At 44.5% G+C, this 19827-nt stretch overlaps 1 protein-coding gene across 2 annotated transcripts in view; it reads left to right on the top strand.

Annotated features, from left to right (window-relative positions):
- Positions 1 to 19827, top strand: part of dlg3 (discs, large homolog 3) — an 88445-nt gene that overhangs the window by 59080 nt on the left and 9538 nt on the right. For both annotated transcript variants that reach the window (XM_084353618.1, XM_084353619.1), the window contains 7 exons: positions 244 to 413; positions 674 to 810; positions 2416 to 2560; positions 4316 to 4460; positions 10831 to 10987; positions 11740 to 11842; positions 18641 to 18755. In XM_084353618.1, coding sequence (XP_084209744.1) covers positions 244 to 413; positions 674 to 810; positions 2416 to 2560; positions 4316 to 4460; positions 10831 to 10987; positions 11740 to 11842; positions 18641 to 18755 — 972 coding nt within the window. The remainder of the gene's footprint in view (positions 1 to 243; positions 414 to 673; positions 811 to 2415; positions 2561 to 4315; positions 4461 to 10830; positions 10988 to 11739; positions 11843 to 18640; positions 18756 to 19827) is intronic.

Below are 19827 nucleotides of genomic sequence, written 5' to 3'. Positions count from 1 at the left end.
AGCCCTCTGCCCCCAGGCTCTGTGTGTTTCCTCAAAGTTGTGATTCACTGAAAAAGTCAAAGTCTGAACATGCAAAAATTATGATATGGAGTGCTTTTTTATGTGCTTTTGGAGTTTTTCTGATTACCTTGGCTGTGCTAGTGTATCTCCCTGCCTCTGTGCAGCGAATTAACTCCATTGCTGTTATCCGTTGACTGACAAGGCGGCCTGCGTGATGTGTATTAAAACTCTTCCCCTCCGCAGGGTGAATGACTGCGTGCTGCGTGTGAACGACGTGGACGTGTCTGAGGTGGTTCACAGCCGGGCGGTGGAGGCCCTGAAGGAGGCGGGGCCGGTGGTGCGGCTGCTGGTTCGACGGAGGCAGGCCCCACCCGAGACGATTCTGGAGGTCAACCTGCTGAAAGGGCCCAAAGGTCGGGAACACATCACACTTATCATAATAGAGTGCAGGAATGAGTCCTAAGACACAGAAATTAGTTAGTATTTTTGCACTTTTGGTTCCCTTGTCTTGAGGTTAACTAAAGCTTAATGCTGAATTAATCATGCTGAATGACGATTGGAAATTTACAAAGAAGTGAACTATTCAGTACGGAGGAAGCAGGACAATGTGCCATATCAGACGTTAATCCACGTGCCCATATTGACTATGTGACTGTGTGTATTACTCAACCAGGGCTTGGATTCAGCATCGCCGGAGGGATCGGCAACCAACATATCCCAGGAGACAACAGCATTTATATTACCAAGATCATAGAAGGAGGAGCTGCCCAAAAAGATGGACGGCTGCAGACCGGAGACCGCCTGCTAGCTGTATGAGCCTCCCTCTGACTCAGCCACATACTGAGTGTTCAAATCAAAATGAACTCATTCGAGGTGTTAAAGCAGTACACTGGCGAGTTAAACGACAAAATTCAGCAATAGTTGTTAGTGCTAATCAGAAACAGCCATTGCAGCATTTGGGCCATGGCAATAAAAAGGCCCATCAGCTGGCCACGGCAAACCCTACCTGTTGGATTAGGCTTTACATCGGTTTGACCTTTCCAGTGTACCTGCTTTTATTAAAGCGCAAATGCAAATATGGAAAAAAAAAACTGGCACCCACTCAATTTAACCCTATGAAACAAATGAAGCAGAAACATTGTGTCATATTGCAGTTTGTCACATTTCTGCAGATTTATTTGTAAGATCATTTTAGCAAATCACTATAAGTCAATCAAAGGAAATAAAAAAAACTTTACAGTTATAGAACAGTAGAATACAAACTAAGCAGTCAGATGTCAGAGAAAACAAAGTTAAAACTGTCTCACAGAGACACTTGTTTGTGTCTTAGGCCTTGTCCACATAAACACGGGTATTTCTGGAAACAGGGTTTTTAAAGAAAGAAGAAAGAAAAAAAACGGTCTCCATCCAGGCGAGCGTTTTAGCACCAGTTCGAAAATAATCTCCGTCCATACTAACACATCTGAAAACACATATCTCACGGCCACTGACGCACACTGGGCCTGCACGTCCCGTTGTAAACAGGAATTAGATTGTATGCTCTGTGGTCGGTTGCTAAGTTACAGAAATACTATGAACAAAGCAGGGAAACATGACTGCTCTTCACAGAATTTAATAATGCTGTTTGTCGCTTTTGCCTCTCTTTCCCATTATTGTACAATCAATGTCCATTTGTGTCTCTCTAAATTTAAACAATATGGCCTAACATCCATTCCATCAACGTACAAACTCAAATACTCCAATGTGATAACACATACTCCAAATTTCACATTTGCCACTGATGCCACATACAGTACGCTGATAAACGTGTGTGCCTGCGTCATAGTTTTCCAAAAGGTCCGTTTTCAGCGACCTACAAGGCCGTTTGCGTGCATGCAAAAAGCCAAAATGCTTTTATTTTAGGAAATACCCGTGTACGTGTGGACGGGACCTCGCTGGTGAACACATGCAACACAGATTTATAGTAATTAGATTGATCAAAATCCAGGCAATTTGTAATAATAGATCATCTCAACCCGTTCTTAGTCTGCATACAGGTATTTGTACTGTGAGGTATTTACAAAGAGCACATTTCTTTAGATGTGAGATGAGTGTTCAAAAAACTTTTGACTGACAGTATATTTCCGGGGAACTGAATCTGAAAAACTGAAGAAATTCTGATCATTTTTAGAACCTCTACCTACTGCTTTTGACCTCTGTTAACGCTGCACAGCACACCAACCTTTCACTCTGCTGCTGAAATGTACTGAAATCACATAATACCTTCGAGCTATGATTCATTATTGTGTTGGCTGGTGTGATGGCTGCTGTGATGTCTGCTGTTGTCACTGTGCAGCAAAGACACGAGGTGTTCAGGTGTTGATACAGGGATCTTTTTCCTCCTCTGTCTTTTTCTCGAACAATCATAACATTCAGGTGAACAACATCGTGCTACAGGACGTGCGTCATGAGGAGGCGGTGGCTGCGCTGAAGAACACCTCAGATATGGTTTATCTCAAGGTGGCCAAGCCAGGACCCGTGCACCTCAACGACATGTATGCTCCTCCGGACTACTCCAGCAGTACGTATCTACCTCTTCTTGTTGTTCCAGTCTGAAACTACACTTTACACTCACTAACCCATAAGCAGTCGGCTCCAAAACTCAAACAGGTTTATTTATACATAATGTTTGACTCAAGGTAAAGAGTGATTTACAAGTAAAGGTGCATGTTAGAGCGTTTTCACAGGGATTTATCTTTTTATCTCTATCAGAGATGTTTCAGTGGGCCTGCACGCATTTTTGTGTTGGATCGCTGTTCTCTCCCCAAAACTGCTATGCCCAGACACCCACATAGTGAATGTAGTGAATGCTTACACACACACACACACACACACACACACACAATCCTACCCACAGCAACAACAAGCGCAGTTCTCTGCCTCCCACTGAGTGTGGACGGTTTCTCACATCCCACCTGCTCATGAGAGCCCACGATCTTGAGCTGCAGCATCTCAAATTTCCACCGAGCAGTGAATTAGTATTAGAGGGGGCTATCGAGAGCTTTTTGTACATTCTAATACTAAATGTTTGCAGTTTTCAGGGTTTAAGCGAGCCCGTAATGCAGACTTAACCCCACTCTGACAGTGTAACCCGTGGTCAGGTGATCTGGATTTGAAACGCTTGCTTCATCATGCTCGGCTGCCTCCATCAAGAATGTTAATTCATAGAAAAAAGGAGGTGTTTTTCATGCTTGTGATCTGTCTTTTGTATGCATGCTCAAGGACAAGTTATTTTTTGAAAAAATGTCCCCAACTTTTCCTCTCCGGTGATGAGAGGATTGATAGACAACATCAGGTGTGCATTACTGAAATATCTCTGTCATTATTGAGTGCCAGTTGCCTATTGTGTAAAGATTAGCACAGACAGGAAACAAGAGAGATAAGTTTACATGCTAAAATAGCCAATTTCCTAAATGTCATTCCGGTTCCTCAGGGAAAAATTGTTGTTCTGTACAACCTGGCTCTTATTTTTGTGATGCTGGCTACAGTTCCTAATGCTAATAATATAATTGTAGTCACCAAGGTAATTGCTAAGATCCTGGAACGTGGAGACTTTGCATAAAAAAGAGATTGGATAAAAAAACAGAAGCAGTCAGATAATCTGACTACTTTTAAACAAACCCACAGATTTGCCAAACATGTTGAAATTATCACCCACACTGTTTATAGCTTTCAAACCAACTTTTCTAGGTTAATTTTGACCTACCCTGCCTGCCATAGTAGTGTGCATACAGTTTTACTACATGAAGGGATCACTGACATTTCAGATGCACAATTTTTTTTTCTGTGACCTTCAAATAAAGTGTGTTAACATAGATAATCTGGCAAAACTGTAGCCTTATTAACAACTAAAATGATCAACAGAATGTAAAGAAATATCAGTTTTGTCAAAGATGTTTATGCATTGTGTTGCACAGATATCTACTTTAGTTAGCATGCTAACCAGCTAGCCCCAACACTCATGTGCTTGCAGTGTGAGTTCACAGTTGTAGACCTGCCAGCTACATGGCTAAGTGAGCTAATTAGGTAATGGCAGCTGCAGTGAGCATTTACTCTGGTGATATGCTGCCCCCTGTCTGTTTGTAGTATGAATTTAACTGCAGGCCAACTCTTGCATATTGCACCTTTAATATAAAAAGACTAAGACAGCCGTGCCAGCAGCTATGTGAGGTTGAACTTGGTCTTTGTGCTTGCTAAACCTGTGGATCCTTGTTCCTATTGTGCCTGTTTTGTAATCATTCTTTCTATCCCCCTACTGGCCTGGCCCTCCCTCCAGCCTTCCCAACCATGGTAGACAACCACGTCAGCCACAACTACATGGGGGCAATGGAGCCCAAGCCAGTGTACCCGCCACCCCAGGTCACCCCGTCCAGGTACTCACCTGTTCCCCGCCACATGCTGGGGGAGGAAGACTTCACGAGGTAGGTTACAGACCGCTTCCACCATGAAAGATTCTTCTTGCGTGCATGACACTCATACAGGAGTGTGGATGAGAGTCATAGTAGCACATACTGCCGATTGTTTGTGGGTACTAGCTAAAGGCCTTATTGTGTTTTCGCTGTTGTAGTAGTGAGTGAAGAGACATTGCTGTGGAGTGAAATTAAAGATTTAATCCCTCAAACTTTGTATGTTATGTTTAGTTTTGCATGGGTTTGTCTTTGTTCCTTGCAGACTCTTTCTGTTGCTGTTTTAAATATGTTGTCACAGTGTGGTTTAATTTGACGATAAATGTATGTAGAGCAGTTTAAATCGACCTTAAGAAGTGTTTTCATGAGGCAAAACAATGTACAATTTTCAGCTCATCAGTGCCCTGGTGGTGCATACTGTATTGTAGCTTGACAGTGTGTGGTGGCTGTGTGCTGACCAAATACTTTGCAGAGAGGCCGCTTGTCACTTCTTGTACTTGTTATGACTGTGTTTTAACCTTTGGCCTCCTATCCAAGTACTGGATCAGAAGTAGCATTCATAGAGGCTTGATTGGAGCGTCCCACGAGGTCTTGAGTCATCTTAACCCACAGCTCTGGGGAGGAGGCTGTATTCCCCCCATTTGTGTGTGTGTGTGTGTGTGTGTGTCGTGGAGTGCATGTGTTACTGGATGAGTGTTCGTTATGTGGCCCTGTAATGTCCTTGTACAAGCTGTCTACATGACTTGTATGTGCATTTGTCGCATCTTTGTTGGTATGTGTGCTTTATTTGTGTCCTACACTTGTCCCGTTCACTGTGATTCCTGTACCCCCACAGCAGGGCTGAACCTATTTACAGTGTCATCCACAAACCTGGGGACAGCAAGGTGCCCCAGGCCCTCTACAGAGGCGTCTGTCCTTCCCCTGCTCCCTTGTGCCAAGGTCCACTCCCCTTCTCTGGCAGGTACTAACCTAGTCCATCACGCCTTGCTTACAGTAGCTAACCCTCCTCTGCATAGCTCAGCATCTGGATCTGGCATCAAACAGGAGTAGGGACAGGTAGAGGCGGAGGCCACCTGCCTCTATAGTAAGGTGTTGCGCTATTTTTGTGCACAAATTACACAAGCAAAAGAAATAAACTGAGCTGAGAAAGATGGCAACGGACAGAAGAGAAGGAGATGAGAGGGAGGGAGGGGGTGGTGGGCTGATACTTGTGTTGATAGAGCATTTTTATCATTCTGTCTCTGTGTTTGCATGTAAATGTTCCCCCACCTCGTGTCTACTGAGCTGCTTTGTATGTTGTCGCTTTAAATATGTTGCTGCTATTTTTGTTTTGTATGACATGCTCAGAATTACTACTTAATCTTTCATGATTTCACATGAATTGTGCTGAAAAGCTAGAATACCATAACAGCAAACTGACTGTGGTGCTGAAATGTTTTACAAGAAATTAGCTTATTATTTCTTGCCCTTTGTGTTTGTGTTTGTGTTTTGTTTTGTAATCTGCTCTACTTTTTATATTTTAAAAGGTCCAACCCCCGCAGTCATTATTTGTCCATCAATTTTCTACTAATCTGCTCACATCTATGAATCTAAAACAATACGGCCCTGTTTATCGCAGTTTAAAATGGAGTCGTACCTGCTCTTCACAAACACATCTCCACAGGAGAGCAGCCGAAAGGGCTTCACGCTCCCACAAGCTGCTCAATTCCATCTGTCAGGAGGCATCGATAAAACTAAGCCTCTATCTCGGGCCAGAGCTACTTTCACTGGTGGTTACTGCTGAAGATAATAATATACATGATATTCACAGCGATTTTGGTTTTTTTTTCATTGTTTGGCTTTACCAAGTGTGCAAAAGGCCTCCTTCTTTTTTTGTTCCACTTTGTTATTACATTTTATCCACAGTCTTGTCCATCCTGCATCACTTCATGGATGAATGCCCTGATGTCTGTGTGTGTGAACCATTGCTTCTCTGTAATGTGTTTGTGTTAAGTGTAGCTTATATTGTCTACCATGCACTGCAAATATGTGTTTTCCAGTGGGTGTGAGAGTGTGTGAGAGAGGGCAAGAGAGATTCTGGTCTCGCCATTCTGCTGTAACTAAAGCCATGTTGCGGTTTTAAAATGGAAAGACAGTACAGGAGGAAGGGGTCGGCTGGCTGCAGCCACCCGACCAACACAAACATTCTGCTGCACGCCTGCTGCTCTATGTATGTAAATATAAACACAGAGCATCGCTGTTACCATAAATGTAATGGTAAGTAAGAGCCTGATCCAGTACAGGCAAGCAGACCAGCAGCAACAGACAGTCCTGCAGCTGTCATGATTCATCTGCACACTGGGAAAACCAGGCCACGCACTCAGGTCTTAGCCCTCTCGTCACCCATGCTGCCAGCACCAATCACGCACACGTACTGTACACTGAGGCCTCATGATGTGCTGACACGTACGAGCACGCACGGCAACACACAGGCTTTAAGTGCAGTGCGCAATTATGACACGGAAGGGAGCATACCTGTGGGTACACATTCTGCACACCAGACAACTCGTAAATCAGCGGAGCGAATGAGAATGTCCTACATACTGCGACCACGCCTGCACCTGTTCGCCCCCCGGTGGGTCTGAGTGTCATGTCTGCTGTATAATCAGAAAACAGCGTTGTTGTCTGGGGAGGACATCACGGCCGACTTGACTCCCAATCACAGCAGATGAGCGTTCGGCTCCATCAGACTGACAGGCAGATAGCAGACACCTCCATCCAGCCCCGGCAGCTTCCCCATTGGCTCCGACCGCGACGGGTTATTTTGGATGGATGCTGTAGTAAGCACAGGCTTCCACAGAAGGGGAGCTGGCTGGTTGTGAGGGGTGAGTCAGAGCTTGTATCGTCCCTCTGCCCATCTGCACATCCCCCTCAGTGGTGTCATCACAGACACGTCCCCCAACACCCCCACCCTTCCCCATCTGATATTACCCCCTTCGTATTTGTCAGTACTGTACACAACTCCCGTGCATCCTTGTCTCTGTCCACACTGGACTCGATAAGAGATAAAAACCCTCTGCATGTTTTGTGTAAACATGCGTGTGTGTGCAGTGCGCACTATCACTAAACGAGCAGATCCCCTCCGCCCGCCCTATCAGCTGCAGTTGTAACATACACACAACAATGCTTCTAGTCAGGTTGCTTTGCTCAGACGAAACTTGTGTGTACAGATGCCTGTGGACTGCAGCGGCAGGTGAGCTAATCAGTAACTTTGTGTGTCTCTAACACGCACGCACATTAAACCTTTGACTGGCCAGTGCAAGAATCCAGTCACCAACGACGAGGAATGGAACGAGGAATTTGACCTTTGGTTGTCGTTTTTTTAAAAGCTGCGAAAGCAAAAGCGAGTTTAAAATATAAGTAACCACAGCAGATCCATCCGAGTACTTAGGTGTTAATCATTCATCACAGCCTTAGCAGTAATAACATTTTTCCTAATGTCATATTAGAAGAAAATCGCAGGCCATGAAGCAGAGGCAGAAAATCTATGGGTGAAGAGAAAGACGGCGATAAAGCAGCATTTTAATGTTATCAGTACATGCCTCTATACGTAAGCTGATGTGATCCATTTGGGGGAAAAGGGAGAGATAAAGTGCTGCGAGAGGTAGTGTCTGTCTGCGGAAAATGGCGTCCATCTGCAGTGTCCACCATTAATCAGCCAAGCAGAGCCAATTACTGGGCTGAGTCCAAGACAGCATGACCCGCTGAACCCCACAGCCCACATATCCATTCACAGCTTTAGGATTGAGCTGCGACCGCCTCAGCCAACAAACTGAAGCAGACAGGGGAAATATGGCGTTGGGAGTGAAGAGGGGGTCGCGTTCTGAATTAGAGAAAAGAGTCGCAGGAGAAACGGCTGGGCAGAGAGAAAGGGTTTTTTTTTTTACCGCTCTATGACTGTTTACATTCCTGGCATGGATGAAAAGGCAATGGGGGGAAGGGAGGGGAGGGAGGGGAGGCAGGGGAGGCAGGTCTTGTGATAGCGAGGGAGGACTTGATCCCTGCATTTACAGCTGTAGGAATTCACTCCCATTTTCCATGAAAATGGCCAGGCGATCCACAAATCCTATGGACAAACACTTCGTGCGGAAACACACACATGCAAACTGCTCCTTCCTTGTTAGGATGATAAGAAGACGCTGGCCTTTGTGTGCAAATATTCCACAGTAGTCTGCACATTTTTTTCCAGTAAGGGAATCCTGCTTCCAGGTCACAGATTACGGGGGCGTCATATCAAAGGCATGAAAGTCGTGAAAGTCAGTTCATGAGCTCCTCAGTTTGTTTACACTCTTGACAAATTAGAATGGAGCTACTGGGAATCAGTCTGCCTAGTCTCCAGAGGGCCCAACTGACAGACTGGAATGCTGGTGTGCTGTATTGAAGAGGGGGGAGACCAAAGCAGCAGCATCAGAGCAGAGACGAGGGGACAGCACAGTGTGAAAGAGGATCAAACTTGCTTAACCTTCAGTTAGAAGCATCCGTCGAGTCCAGATGCTCCCCGTGATATTCCAGATGTGAGTGAGGGCTGGTATTGGCCTCTTCTTGCAGAACGAGGATGATTTCCGCGGGATTGTTAGGGTTAAGTGTAAGTCTTGCCTCGCTTGTGATGATGGGGAGAGAGCGTTTGTGACAGGCCAAAGAGGAGCTGCTTCCTATCACGGCACACGAGGATGAGATAGGGAAACACAAGGCCTCGAGCACGAGAGCTTCTAAAACCGTAGCCCCTCTCTCAGTGGAAGGCCAGATAGGAAGAGGGCTCGAGGAGGTAACGCTGAGCTGAGCGATGCGCCATAGCCACCATGTTCACAGTCAACATCTCATCTTCCATGCCGCTGGTGAGGAGCCTGCCTGTTAGGAAATGCTCTTTCAGAAGCAAGCACCGGCTCTGGATGCTAAGGTAATGGAGGGATGTGTGCCTCATCGAGCTGGGATTGAAAACTCAAGATTGGAAGCGGGGTTATTTTAAGCTTCACTCGTTTGAAACAAAGTTAGTTGTTTCAGCACATTTAAAGGTGTTTGCCTCTTGCCCGTTTTTTATTTTAGTTTTTCATCTCTGGATATCAAAAGATCTAAAAGGATAGGGGAAAAATCAAAACATAGTGGAGTTTCAAGATTTATCATTGCAATCATATTTAATGATTATAGTAAACATACTACAGACCCAGACTCATTATGTTGCAATTGATCTAACTCATTTAGTGGTCTGCATCTCGGTTCAGTTCATTTCAAGTGAATACAGTTTAACAGTCTGGTGGTTAAAATTTCTGAAGTTTCTCTGTGTTATTAAGTAGGACTTTCCAATGCTCTTAATTCCCAATAGTAGAGTAATCAACGCTTTTTCCGCGCAGTCATGGGTATGATTTTGAAAGTCTGGAATGCTGCCTTGTCTGCCATCGAAGGGAAAATGGTCTTAACAGCAAGTTTGAGCGCAGCCATTAGGGATTGAGGAGGAATTGTTCCTGTAGACCGCAGGCTGAGTACTGCAGGAGGAGACCACTAATGGGAACCATGCAGTGTTTTCTGTTAAGAGAGGAAACTGTGTGTGTGTGTGTGTGTGCCTTTGCTGACATATGTTTATGTGTGCATTTGTATGTAAAGTATGCGAGCGTGTGTTTGAGTGTTTGAGACAAAAACGTTGGGCTTCCTAGGACGTGTGTGTGTTTGTACTCGTGTGAAGTGTGTTCTCAGAGGGCTTTTGCTGGACCATAGCAGCGGTTTGGCCTCACTAACATCTTAAAACTGAGGCAGTCTGGGTAGCCTGCTGGAGGATGAGTCATAGTGGCTAAAGCTAAAGCAGAGATTCGGCGGGTCTGTCGAGCAGGAGGTGGCTCATTGTGTCTGCGTACATTAATATGAGTGGGTGCTTAAATGTGCACACGTGTACATGAGATTGCCATGCAAAGCAGAGCGCTCTATAGGCAGTAGATGAAAGGCTTTAGGATCCAATCGTGTTGCTGCTTGTTTTATTGCATTTGCTGTATCTCTTGCAGGACTGTTTACAATGTTATGAGTGTAATTCAAATTATCTTTATTAGCAGTATGATTAGTACACGATTAATACATGTTTAATGATTGTTTTCTACTTGTGAGTGGTCCTGTAGTCAAATCGTTTTAATGTTTTGTTTTTCTTAATTGCTCGCTTTAAAATATCTACAGGCTAACTGCTTGCAGCTGCCTCAACTGACAATGTTAACCAGTAGAAGATGGCTGTTGTCTGACACAGCCTCTGTGTACCCCTCTGCTTATGCTCTTTCTATTTCCGTTTTGGCCATATCTCTCTCTCTGCCCACCTCTTCTTTACTCTCTGTCCTGCCCTTCACCCTGACGCTGTCACTCTGTTTGGCAGGGAGCCGAGGAAGGTGTTGCTGCACAAGGGCTCCACAGGCCTGGGCTTCAACATCGTCGGCGGGGAAGATGGAGAAGGCATCTTCGTCTCCTTCATCCTGGCAGGAGGGCCGGCTGACCTGAGCGGCGAGCTGAGGAGGGGCGACCGGATTCTCTCGGTCAGTATCTCAACCTCAGGATCTCTGTTTGCCCACATCGACAACTGTCTGACAACAAGTCTGAGGCGGTTGTCAGACATTTTCACCCGACTCCCGTTGTCAGGAAATAATGATGGAATTAATGTTGTCTAGTGTTTAGAAAGCCAGCTGACATCTGCCTCGCTGAAATGCCCTTGAGCAACTCCCTGGGAGTTTAGTTGTGCTCTGCCAGAGAAGAGAAAGTTTTAAATCCATAAACTATTCAATATATTACAATATAGTTAATATTGAATCCTTTCACTTGTATTGCATAACTCTTAGCCTTTGCAGAACCTTGTGTTACTTTTAATATCTGCCTTTTTTTATATATCAATGCATTTTTTCACTGAAAATACATTGCTAGGCATTATTAGAAAAAAATAAGTTACTCAGTCTCGGGTAGATTAAATGTCTTTACTGCAACATGAGTGTGAAACAGTTCCTACTTTTTGAGGAAAGCTTTTCAGAATCAGCGATCGTTTCTTTCAGTAAAAGTAATTTTCACTCATACTTGTAATCTATTTGTATTTATTGTTAGGTCTTTACACGATGAGTACAGATCTTATCTCTGGAAGGTCAAAATGACATAAGCCAACCTGAGAATAACCTTGGCTCCATCCAGTTAGACTTGTTTCCTCTACACATCTCCATAATTAGACAAGCAGCGCACCTTTAGGATCTTATCTATCTTTTCTTGCTGATGACAGATGATATGTCTGCCTCATTTGTTGCAGGTGAATGGTGTGAATCTAAGGAATGCCACACACGAGCAGGCGGCTGCAGCACTGAAGAGGGCTGGACAGACTGTCACCATCATAGCTCAGTACAGGCCTGAAGGTGAGGCCATACTCATATCACACATGGATGCTCCATGATACTGGGCCTAAATAGGTCTTGAATGCAGTGTTTTGCTGGGCTGCATTGGAAAGAAAAACAGTGTTCTTGAGCCAATCTGGCCTGTTAGTTATTGATTTCTTTGCTGTTCGGCTAATCTGATAGGGCCTCATATGCCTTTATGACACAGGTTCAGTCTACAAGACATGGTCACAAATTTAGCCAATAATGCGGGATCCATCTTCGTTGACATTGTGCTTTACTGATGCAAATTCCCTGTCGAATTTACAATGAACCAAATTAGCAAAACCAAATGACACATGTTAAACCTGGGGTTTTAAGAACATGCAGTCAACTGCTTTTCCAGGGTTTGTATCCAGTCTTTTCTTGAGGCATATGCAAGGTTTACTTTACACGTCGCCGATGTCCTCTGTGGCTCTGGAGGTAGTTTTCTAAAACAGGGTTATCTCAGGACTACACATTTATTGCAGAAAACCTGCATTTCAAAATAAAAGCATCAAGTTTAAAGGAAAAGTTCAAATTTTTGGGTGAAAATATTCACTTTCTTGCCACAAGTTGGACGAGAGCATTGATAGCACTCTTGTGTTTGCATGGACAGTTAGCTTAGTTTAGCACAGATTTAGGACAAAACAACAGTTTTTGCCTTTGTTGTGCCTGATATTGGGTACACAGATGTAAAGGCACTGTCATGTTGCATCATGGGAAATGTATGATCTTGTGTTCTTGGCGCACACTAGACCATAAAAAAGTCTGGATATCTTTGCTTTGCTTTGCTGTAAGTCCATGTTTCTAACTTAAATAAAAGTCCTGTACTAAATGACTGTAATGGCCCTTTAACGCTGTCGTGAAACGTCAGATGTACCTGCGTGATAAGAAGAAGGAAAATAAAAAAAAATAAAAAAAGAAACCACAGCGTCTGTAAATGAGGGCAGCGCTCCTGGAGGGCTGGCGTCAGGACGTATTCAGGTTCAGGGGCGGCTCTTGTGTCGAGCAGTGCCGGAGCGCTGAGCCAACTGCAAGGCGGGCAAACCAACCGCTGTTGTCCTTCCCTCCCTGTTCAAACTCCCGAGCTCCTGTGAGCGAGCGAGCCGCTGTTTCGTGGACTCAAACCCCGGGGACAGCGATGGAAAGAGGACACTGAGGCGAAGCAGTGTCGAGCCGCACTTCCGTTCACGACCGACGGCCTGGAAGTTTGAAAGAGTTTGAAAACTGAAGGTGGAGAAAAGAAAAGAAAAGGAAAGAAAAGAAAGAGGCGTCCAACTTGTATCTGTCTACCAGCCTGTGTTGGATGGGGGATGGGCTCGACTACAACAGGAGCAGCAGCCGAGCAGAAGCCGCATGAAGTCCCTAATGGCTGGATGAAGAAACTACCGGCAGCGACGGCGAAGTAATACCCGCGGTGTCGTTCAGATTGGAGGTGAGACGAGGACGGGGGACATCGTGGAAAAGACTGACCGGTGAAACGGGAACAAAGTGCGTGAGTCTCGATGGCAGAACAGGTTTATCTCGACTGCTACTGTAGCTGAGCTGGCGTGAGTTTGTTGCTCTTCCTAGCTGTAACCTGTAGCTTCACTCCGGTGGTACTGTACGGGTTTAAGTTGTGTTGTGTTTGGGTCCGAAAAACAAGAATTGACCTCCTCCGAGTGGCTTTAAAGGTTAAAATAGCTCCCATTTGAAATTAATGATACCATGGCAGACATGTGATAGCCTCACCCCTGCTGTAGTTGGTACACACACTTCTGCTGCTTCTACCTGGGAACTGCATTTGTTTGGATTGTGGCTTTTAATTCCTCAATTTAAAGTCTGGAGGACATTTAAGTGGCTTGTGTTGCAATATGTTTGCAGCAGGATTCATTCAGGCTCTTCTTTGCTGTGCTTATGTAACCCAAACCTTAAGGTGGGGACACAGAGGTGTGGTCAGACAGGTGTGTGTCAGCTTCGTGGTGGTGGTGGTTGTTTAAGCAGTGACCTCACCTGTGACCTCACCTCTTTACATTAACATTAAGTCACTGCCACACCAGACTTTGGACATACAACTCTCTGGCCACAAGTCCATTTTCATGCTGACTGAAGCAGAGTTTACTTCTTGGCTGGCCGACAGTACCATTGTACAATCGTAGATTGGCCTTGTGTTACGGCTGCTTCTCGGTGGCATTTTCCTCCCAAGTTTCGGCAGTTCTTTACGTCTCTGCTCGAGCACGCTACAGTAATGCTGTAACAACAATGGGAAGGATATTGTGAGCTTTAGATGTAGGCTGAGTTCTCAGGTCGGACTATGACAGGAATGTGAAGGGGCATAAGTTGTAGCACGCTCTCACTCCATATTCCCTTTCCCTCTCAATAAAACACAAGCCTCAACTGTCCAATAACTCTCCAAGGTCACTGAAGTTGAAGTGGAGCAGGATCGGTGAACGGCTAACCAAATCAAAACTGACAATATGCTTTTTCGTCTGCTACAAAATGTTTATTTATAATGCCTCATTGTTGCCCATGTGAGTTGATGTTGTCTCGCATGCCAGACCAATCAGGCAGCATCTTGAATAACAATGTGGTTATTTGAAGGGAACCTTTGTTTTCCATACCGAACCATGCTTTCAGGCCTGTGCCCCCTTTGTAACCCAGTGAAGGACAGTTATCAGTTTGTGCACAATGCCTAACTACTCTAAATGACATGAGTCGAGTGCTGGCAAATGATTGACTTCCTGCATCCCCTCTGGTGACCTATCGCCAGTCATTCTGCTGGCATGCTAAAGCGGTGTTTGACATGTCGTTCGTGTGAGTTTTGGAGCAGGAGGAACCCCCAGCGAGCTGTACAAGGACAGTCAGAAAGTGGGAGGAAGTGGAGGGCCGAATGCTAGTTTACGCAGGGCACACTGCCTGGAGGGTATTCTCAGGGGCAGAGGCTGGGACCCGAGCGACCGCAGGCCTCTGATGGTGGGCCAGCGCTGAAGACTTCAAGAAGCCACAACAGAGCACACTGGCTGCTGCAGGAGGGCCCCCCTGACTCTCGTGGCTCACTGGAACATCACCACTTACATCCAGCTCGAAGGAATGGAAGTGAGGAGTGTATATCCACACGCTGCCCACTATCAAGGAGTGTAATTACACCAAAATCTTGCATGTAGGAAATGGGAGGAGGGCGGTGGAGGAAATGTTAAACTCTGTGCGCCCTCGCCAATCTCACACCAGTGTGCATTACAGACGTTTGTCGAAATGGTAAAGCCAGGGGTCTATGTTCCTCATGCAGTATATTATTGGGCAGGGTGTGTGTGTGTGTGTGTGTGTGCGCCTTCACTGGCTTGAACATAACACACTCTCACATTACAAGTACATGCCTTCTGTGTTGCATAACTGGATCAAAAGAGAAGCGACCGTCCCCCAAAATAAAGAAGCTGTACAACTAATGAGGACACGCAGTGGGAGTGAGATACAGAATAGTCCCAGTTTCTATTAGCTGTCTTTTCTTCCTGTGGGTCACTCCTAAAAATATAGGCTAGCTCTTGTGTATTAAGTGCTTTAAGGGACGGAGTTTTAATCATTGTGGACTCCCAGCATTTAAAAGGTGTGCTTGTTAGTGTTGATGAATGATTTATGTTTTTTTTTTTTGTTATTTAACTTCTTTATTGACTTTTCATTACAAATGCAGATGCACAACCAGTGTGTAAATATAAACATTGCAAACAAGATTAAGTCAACATTTTAAGAAAAATAAAACAAACCTGACAGTAACAAGTAGAAGGAGTAGAAGAAACTCAAAAAATTATAATTAAAATAAAAAAAAATAAAATAAAAAATAAATAAATAAATAAAAATAATAATCATGGTTGAATGATTTATGTTTGATTGAGTCACTGTAAAGAACTGGACCATTTAAAGATTTGTTAATCAACATCGCAGGTATGACTCATTCTTGATTCTTGAGGTAGGCTCTTATTCTCTTTTATTGTAATGAGCATTTGCTGTTGAAGGCGCTCGCCCTTATCAGCGATACAAGAATGGGTTAAGATTTGAGTTCGCTGCATGTTTTACCTCATCAGTTATCTGTGGCCATTTATGAAATAATGGCAGGCAGAGGCAGCAAATTTAAGTGATTGCATTATCCTTTTATTTTGTCATTTTTATTTCATGACTCAAATAAGTTGCAGGTACTTCATTACCGAGTCAAATACCCAATTTACTCGGGACTCTTGTTCAAAAATAGACCACGTCAGCTTTAAAATCTCCATGAAGTAAAAAGTTTTACAGTTTAACATTTTTGAAGCTCTTGTTTTTTATTAGATAAATGACTGTCAGACTTACACGAAGTAGGCTTTTGGTATATATTTCCGATATATTTTTCCAAGTGCACCATTGCTGCATCCTGGGCTTTGCAGCGCCCAAGATAATTGTGATCGGTTCAAAGAAATGCATGTAAGCCAGAGTGTTTTCCCCCCCGTACCAAAATGATAATGGGTTCAGCCAGTCCTTGTTTTTCCAGTGCTGACACAGCACAAAAACAAAGTGTGGAGATATAGATGACAGGAAATGAAGAGAGAAAGCAATGGGATATGACATGCACCCAAGGTCCCAGAAAAAAAGGCCATCCTGTTTTAGGGGCTTTTAATGATGAATCGATTCCTGATTATTAATGTGAGCAGCAATCAGTGAACGAAATTGATTACTTTTGCATCCCCATTTATGAGTGATCTGAGGAATGAATGCAACTAGGTTCAGATTTCCTTATAATCCAGGTGTACTTCTGAAAGATTTGTTTCCATTTATTTGGGCCCAGGTGCTTGATATTGATATTTGATGTATTACAAACGTTAACGAACATCCGTATCACTATGTGTCCCTCTCATGTGGGTCTGTTGTAATATAGTTTTAAAGGATCACAGTGTTCTGTTTAAGTATTGTATCCTTCCTTTTCTAACAGGTGTGTACTTCCTTTACTGTCTAATGTCATCTGACTATAATATCACTGGAACCTGAAACCCTTTCAGTATGAAGGAAGTAAGAGTAGATTGAGAGATACTTTTCATACTTGCATAGATATTCGGATTTACTATACATACGTAATTTACAGTACTTTTATGTCATCATTGTAAACAACGCGTGGCAGAAATATATAGCTAATGTTTCCCAGCCCAACTTCCCACAGAGTATTAAAGCCAGTTGTAGTTCAGGTCCTCTTCCTGCTCCTCTTGAATGTCCACAGTATTTCGATGAATCATTTTAAAGTTAGACATGTGAACAAGCAGAGCATGTAGCTCTACCACCTGTGCTACTATCTCACCGGCACCGCTCTCAGCCAGCCTTTCAGGTTGGTGGTATTGTGACTCAGGGCATCAAGACTGCTCTGTCTATTTAGCTGCTCTTTGTCTTGTCCCTCAACCCCTCCTCTCTCTAGCTGCCATTCCCTGGTGTCTCCTGTGCCTGAGAGCCAAGTGGACGAGTCTGAATGGTTGTTTCCGCATGTGCTGCCCCTGCTCCAGGAGTGCTAGGATGTTGCTCTTGGTTACAGGCAGTCAGGCGGTGTCTGGTTACCTCACCTTGCAGCGTCACTCTTGTATTGTTAACCCTTTGAGCCGAGGCCACGGTGGAGAGCTGGCACCGGGCCTGAGGCAGGTTCAGTGTTTGTTTCGAATCCCCTGTAGGTTTCGGCAGAGGGTTAGAGTTCAGCGACCTGAAGCTTGTTTTTGCACCTGTCTGGAATTTTTCCTGGGAGCTCGGACTAACTTCGACGAAATCTTCTTTGTAGTCATGGGTGTGTGTTTTTTCAAGGCTACTTGTGGGCTTGTTTGACTGAATCTGGACTTTGATCGTTTGCTGTTCACATTATAGGAAGTGTTGCCAGCTATGGATGATTAAACTGTAAGGTAGGAGTGAAGCCCTAAGGGCATGGCAGTAAAAGAGATATGTCGAATAAATGTGGATGATATTCTCTAGCGCTGGCTCTTTTATAGGCTAATTATGATCAAGACGTAGATATGTTGTGTCATTACAGCAATAGTGTACATCATCACATCCCATTAACAATGTGACTCTAGTTGTAAACTGCTAACGACATGAAACACTAACACATTAATTCTGCAGTCATCTCATCAGCTGTGTAAAGTATACAATTGTCAAAATTGGGTGCTCACAGTGCCGTTGTTTTTTGGTCCCAGCGCCTCCTTTGTGTGATCACATGAGCGACCTAGCCTTCTTGTTTTTCTAGCTGCATCTGCCGGTCTGTTTATCTATCCTTGTGCTGTGTGGTGCTGTGGCCTAGCTTGTTCCAGCAGCCCGGGCACAGAGCACGCTGCGCACAGCAGGCTAATGAGAGCATTCTTAATGAGGAGGTCCAGGTGGATTCATATATCATCCCTGGGCTCCTGAGCAGCGACTGGATTTACACACCTATGACAAATGGTCATGCATTGGAAATTGTTGGAGGCCTTCCCTTTTTTTAACCACACTAAAGAGCCCATGTTGAACTTAATTAATCTGTATAATTAATTACCTGACATGAGACATTACTGGATGTGTAAGGCAGATCTGTGATAAACCATCTGTTCCTGGGGTCATTAATCAGCCTAAGGATTCGCTGAACCTTTCTTCTATTCACTCCGGCTCACTGCAGCACTAACTGAGACACAGATCTCCCGACAAATTTGCGGGGTCCATTCTGTATTCGAAATGTTTAATACCACCTTAACCTTGGTTGTGTCGACTTTGAAGCCTTAGGGGGTTGTATATACTCAAGGGTTTATTTTTGGGGTTGTGTTGACACAGTTTTTTTTGTTTCTTCCAATGCAGAGTACAGTCGCTTTGAGTCCAAGATCCACGACCTGAGGGAGCAGATGATGAACAGCAGCATGAGCTCAGGATCAGGCTCCTTGCGCACCAGTGAGAAACGCTCCCTCTACGTCAGGTAAAGCTGAAGCACACACACACACACACACACATGCTCATGCTTGCACTCACAACATCAAATACTGAAATCTGTTGTCAAAATAACCACTCTTGCATAATAAACCTCTACCTGCCTGTGAGGGGGGGATAAAGCCTAAGAGCACATGTTGTCAGAAGCAGCCTCGCTGTCAGAGGGCAGCAGCATGACATATATCACATAGATCATATGATAAACCTTTCAAGCTGAGCTATAGGTAGGGAAGCATTTAATTTGGGGCATTGAGCTGATTCAAAAAGCGGATTGGATAGGCATCTCCCTGGCGTCGTTTTGTATGACATTGAGTCCACTTTGTGTACGGTAGATTGACAGTGACGCTTGTTGTAGTGACCTGTGTTATGACACGTCGGGCTGGTTGCCAAACTGGATGGAGGCTCATTTAGGAATTAAAACAGGTGGCATCCTTCTGCTCACGCAAATGCAGCGAGTCGCAAAGGGCTCTCAGGGGTCAAGGTGAAAGGTAGTGATGTAACTCAATAGTCCAAGTGCTTCACAATATTTCTGCTGAAGCACTAATGCGCCTCACTTAACCTAAGCCTAATAGCTACATTACTAGATTGATTTAGCTTAAGTTCAGCAGCAATGGACCTCACTCGGATATATCAAAAGTATATAGGTGTTATCTCATTGGACGCCTGCTATAGAACAGGAGTGTTAACCAGTCTGAGTCATGCCTCTCTTATAGACCAACTCCTATGAGGCATGTAGAGCCCAGCCTGCTCCTGTGCGGGTGACTAAGCCCACAGTTATGTTGGAAAGGCTGTCTAGTTAGCCGGCTGATGCAGGAGCCGCCATGTCCTCCCAGCCCAGCCTGAAGAATGTGGAGGCGTTAAGCCTGTAAGGTGTTCTCAAAAAAAAAACACCAAAAAAAAAGTGTCATGTGCTCACACTCTCTTTGAAACACTCTGTAATTATGTTAAGATGCCATAACTGGGTAAAGCTTGGAATTTTGACTATCACGCGTCAAACTACCGTGTGTTTAAAGTGCACTTGTTTCCCTACACTTTGAGATAAGCTTCCACTGGATTGCATC

Source organism: Pagrus pagrus, assembly GCF_965226575.1.
Source record: "Pagrus pagrus genome assembly, chromosome: 5".
Taxonomy (NCBI): domain Eukaryota; kingdom Metazoa; phylum Chordata; class Actinopteri; order Spariformes; family Sparidae; genus Pagrus; species Pagrus pagrus.
This window is presented reverse-complemented; position numbering and strand designations above follow the sequence as displayed.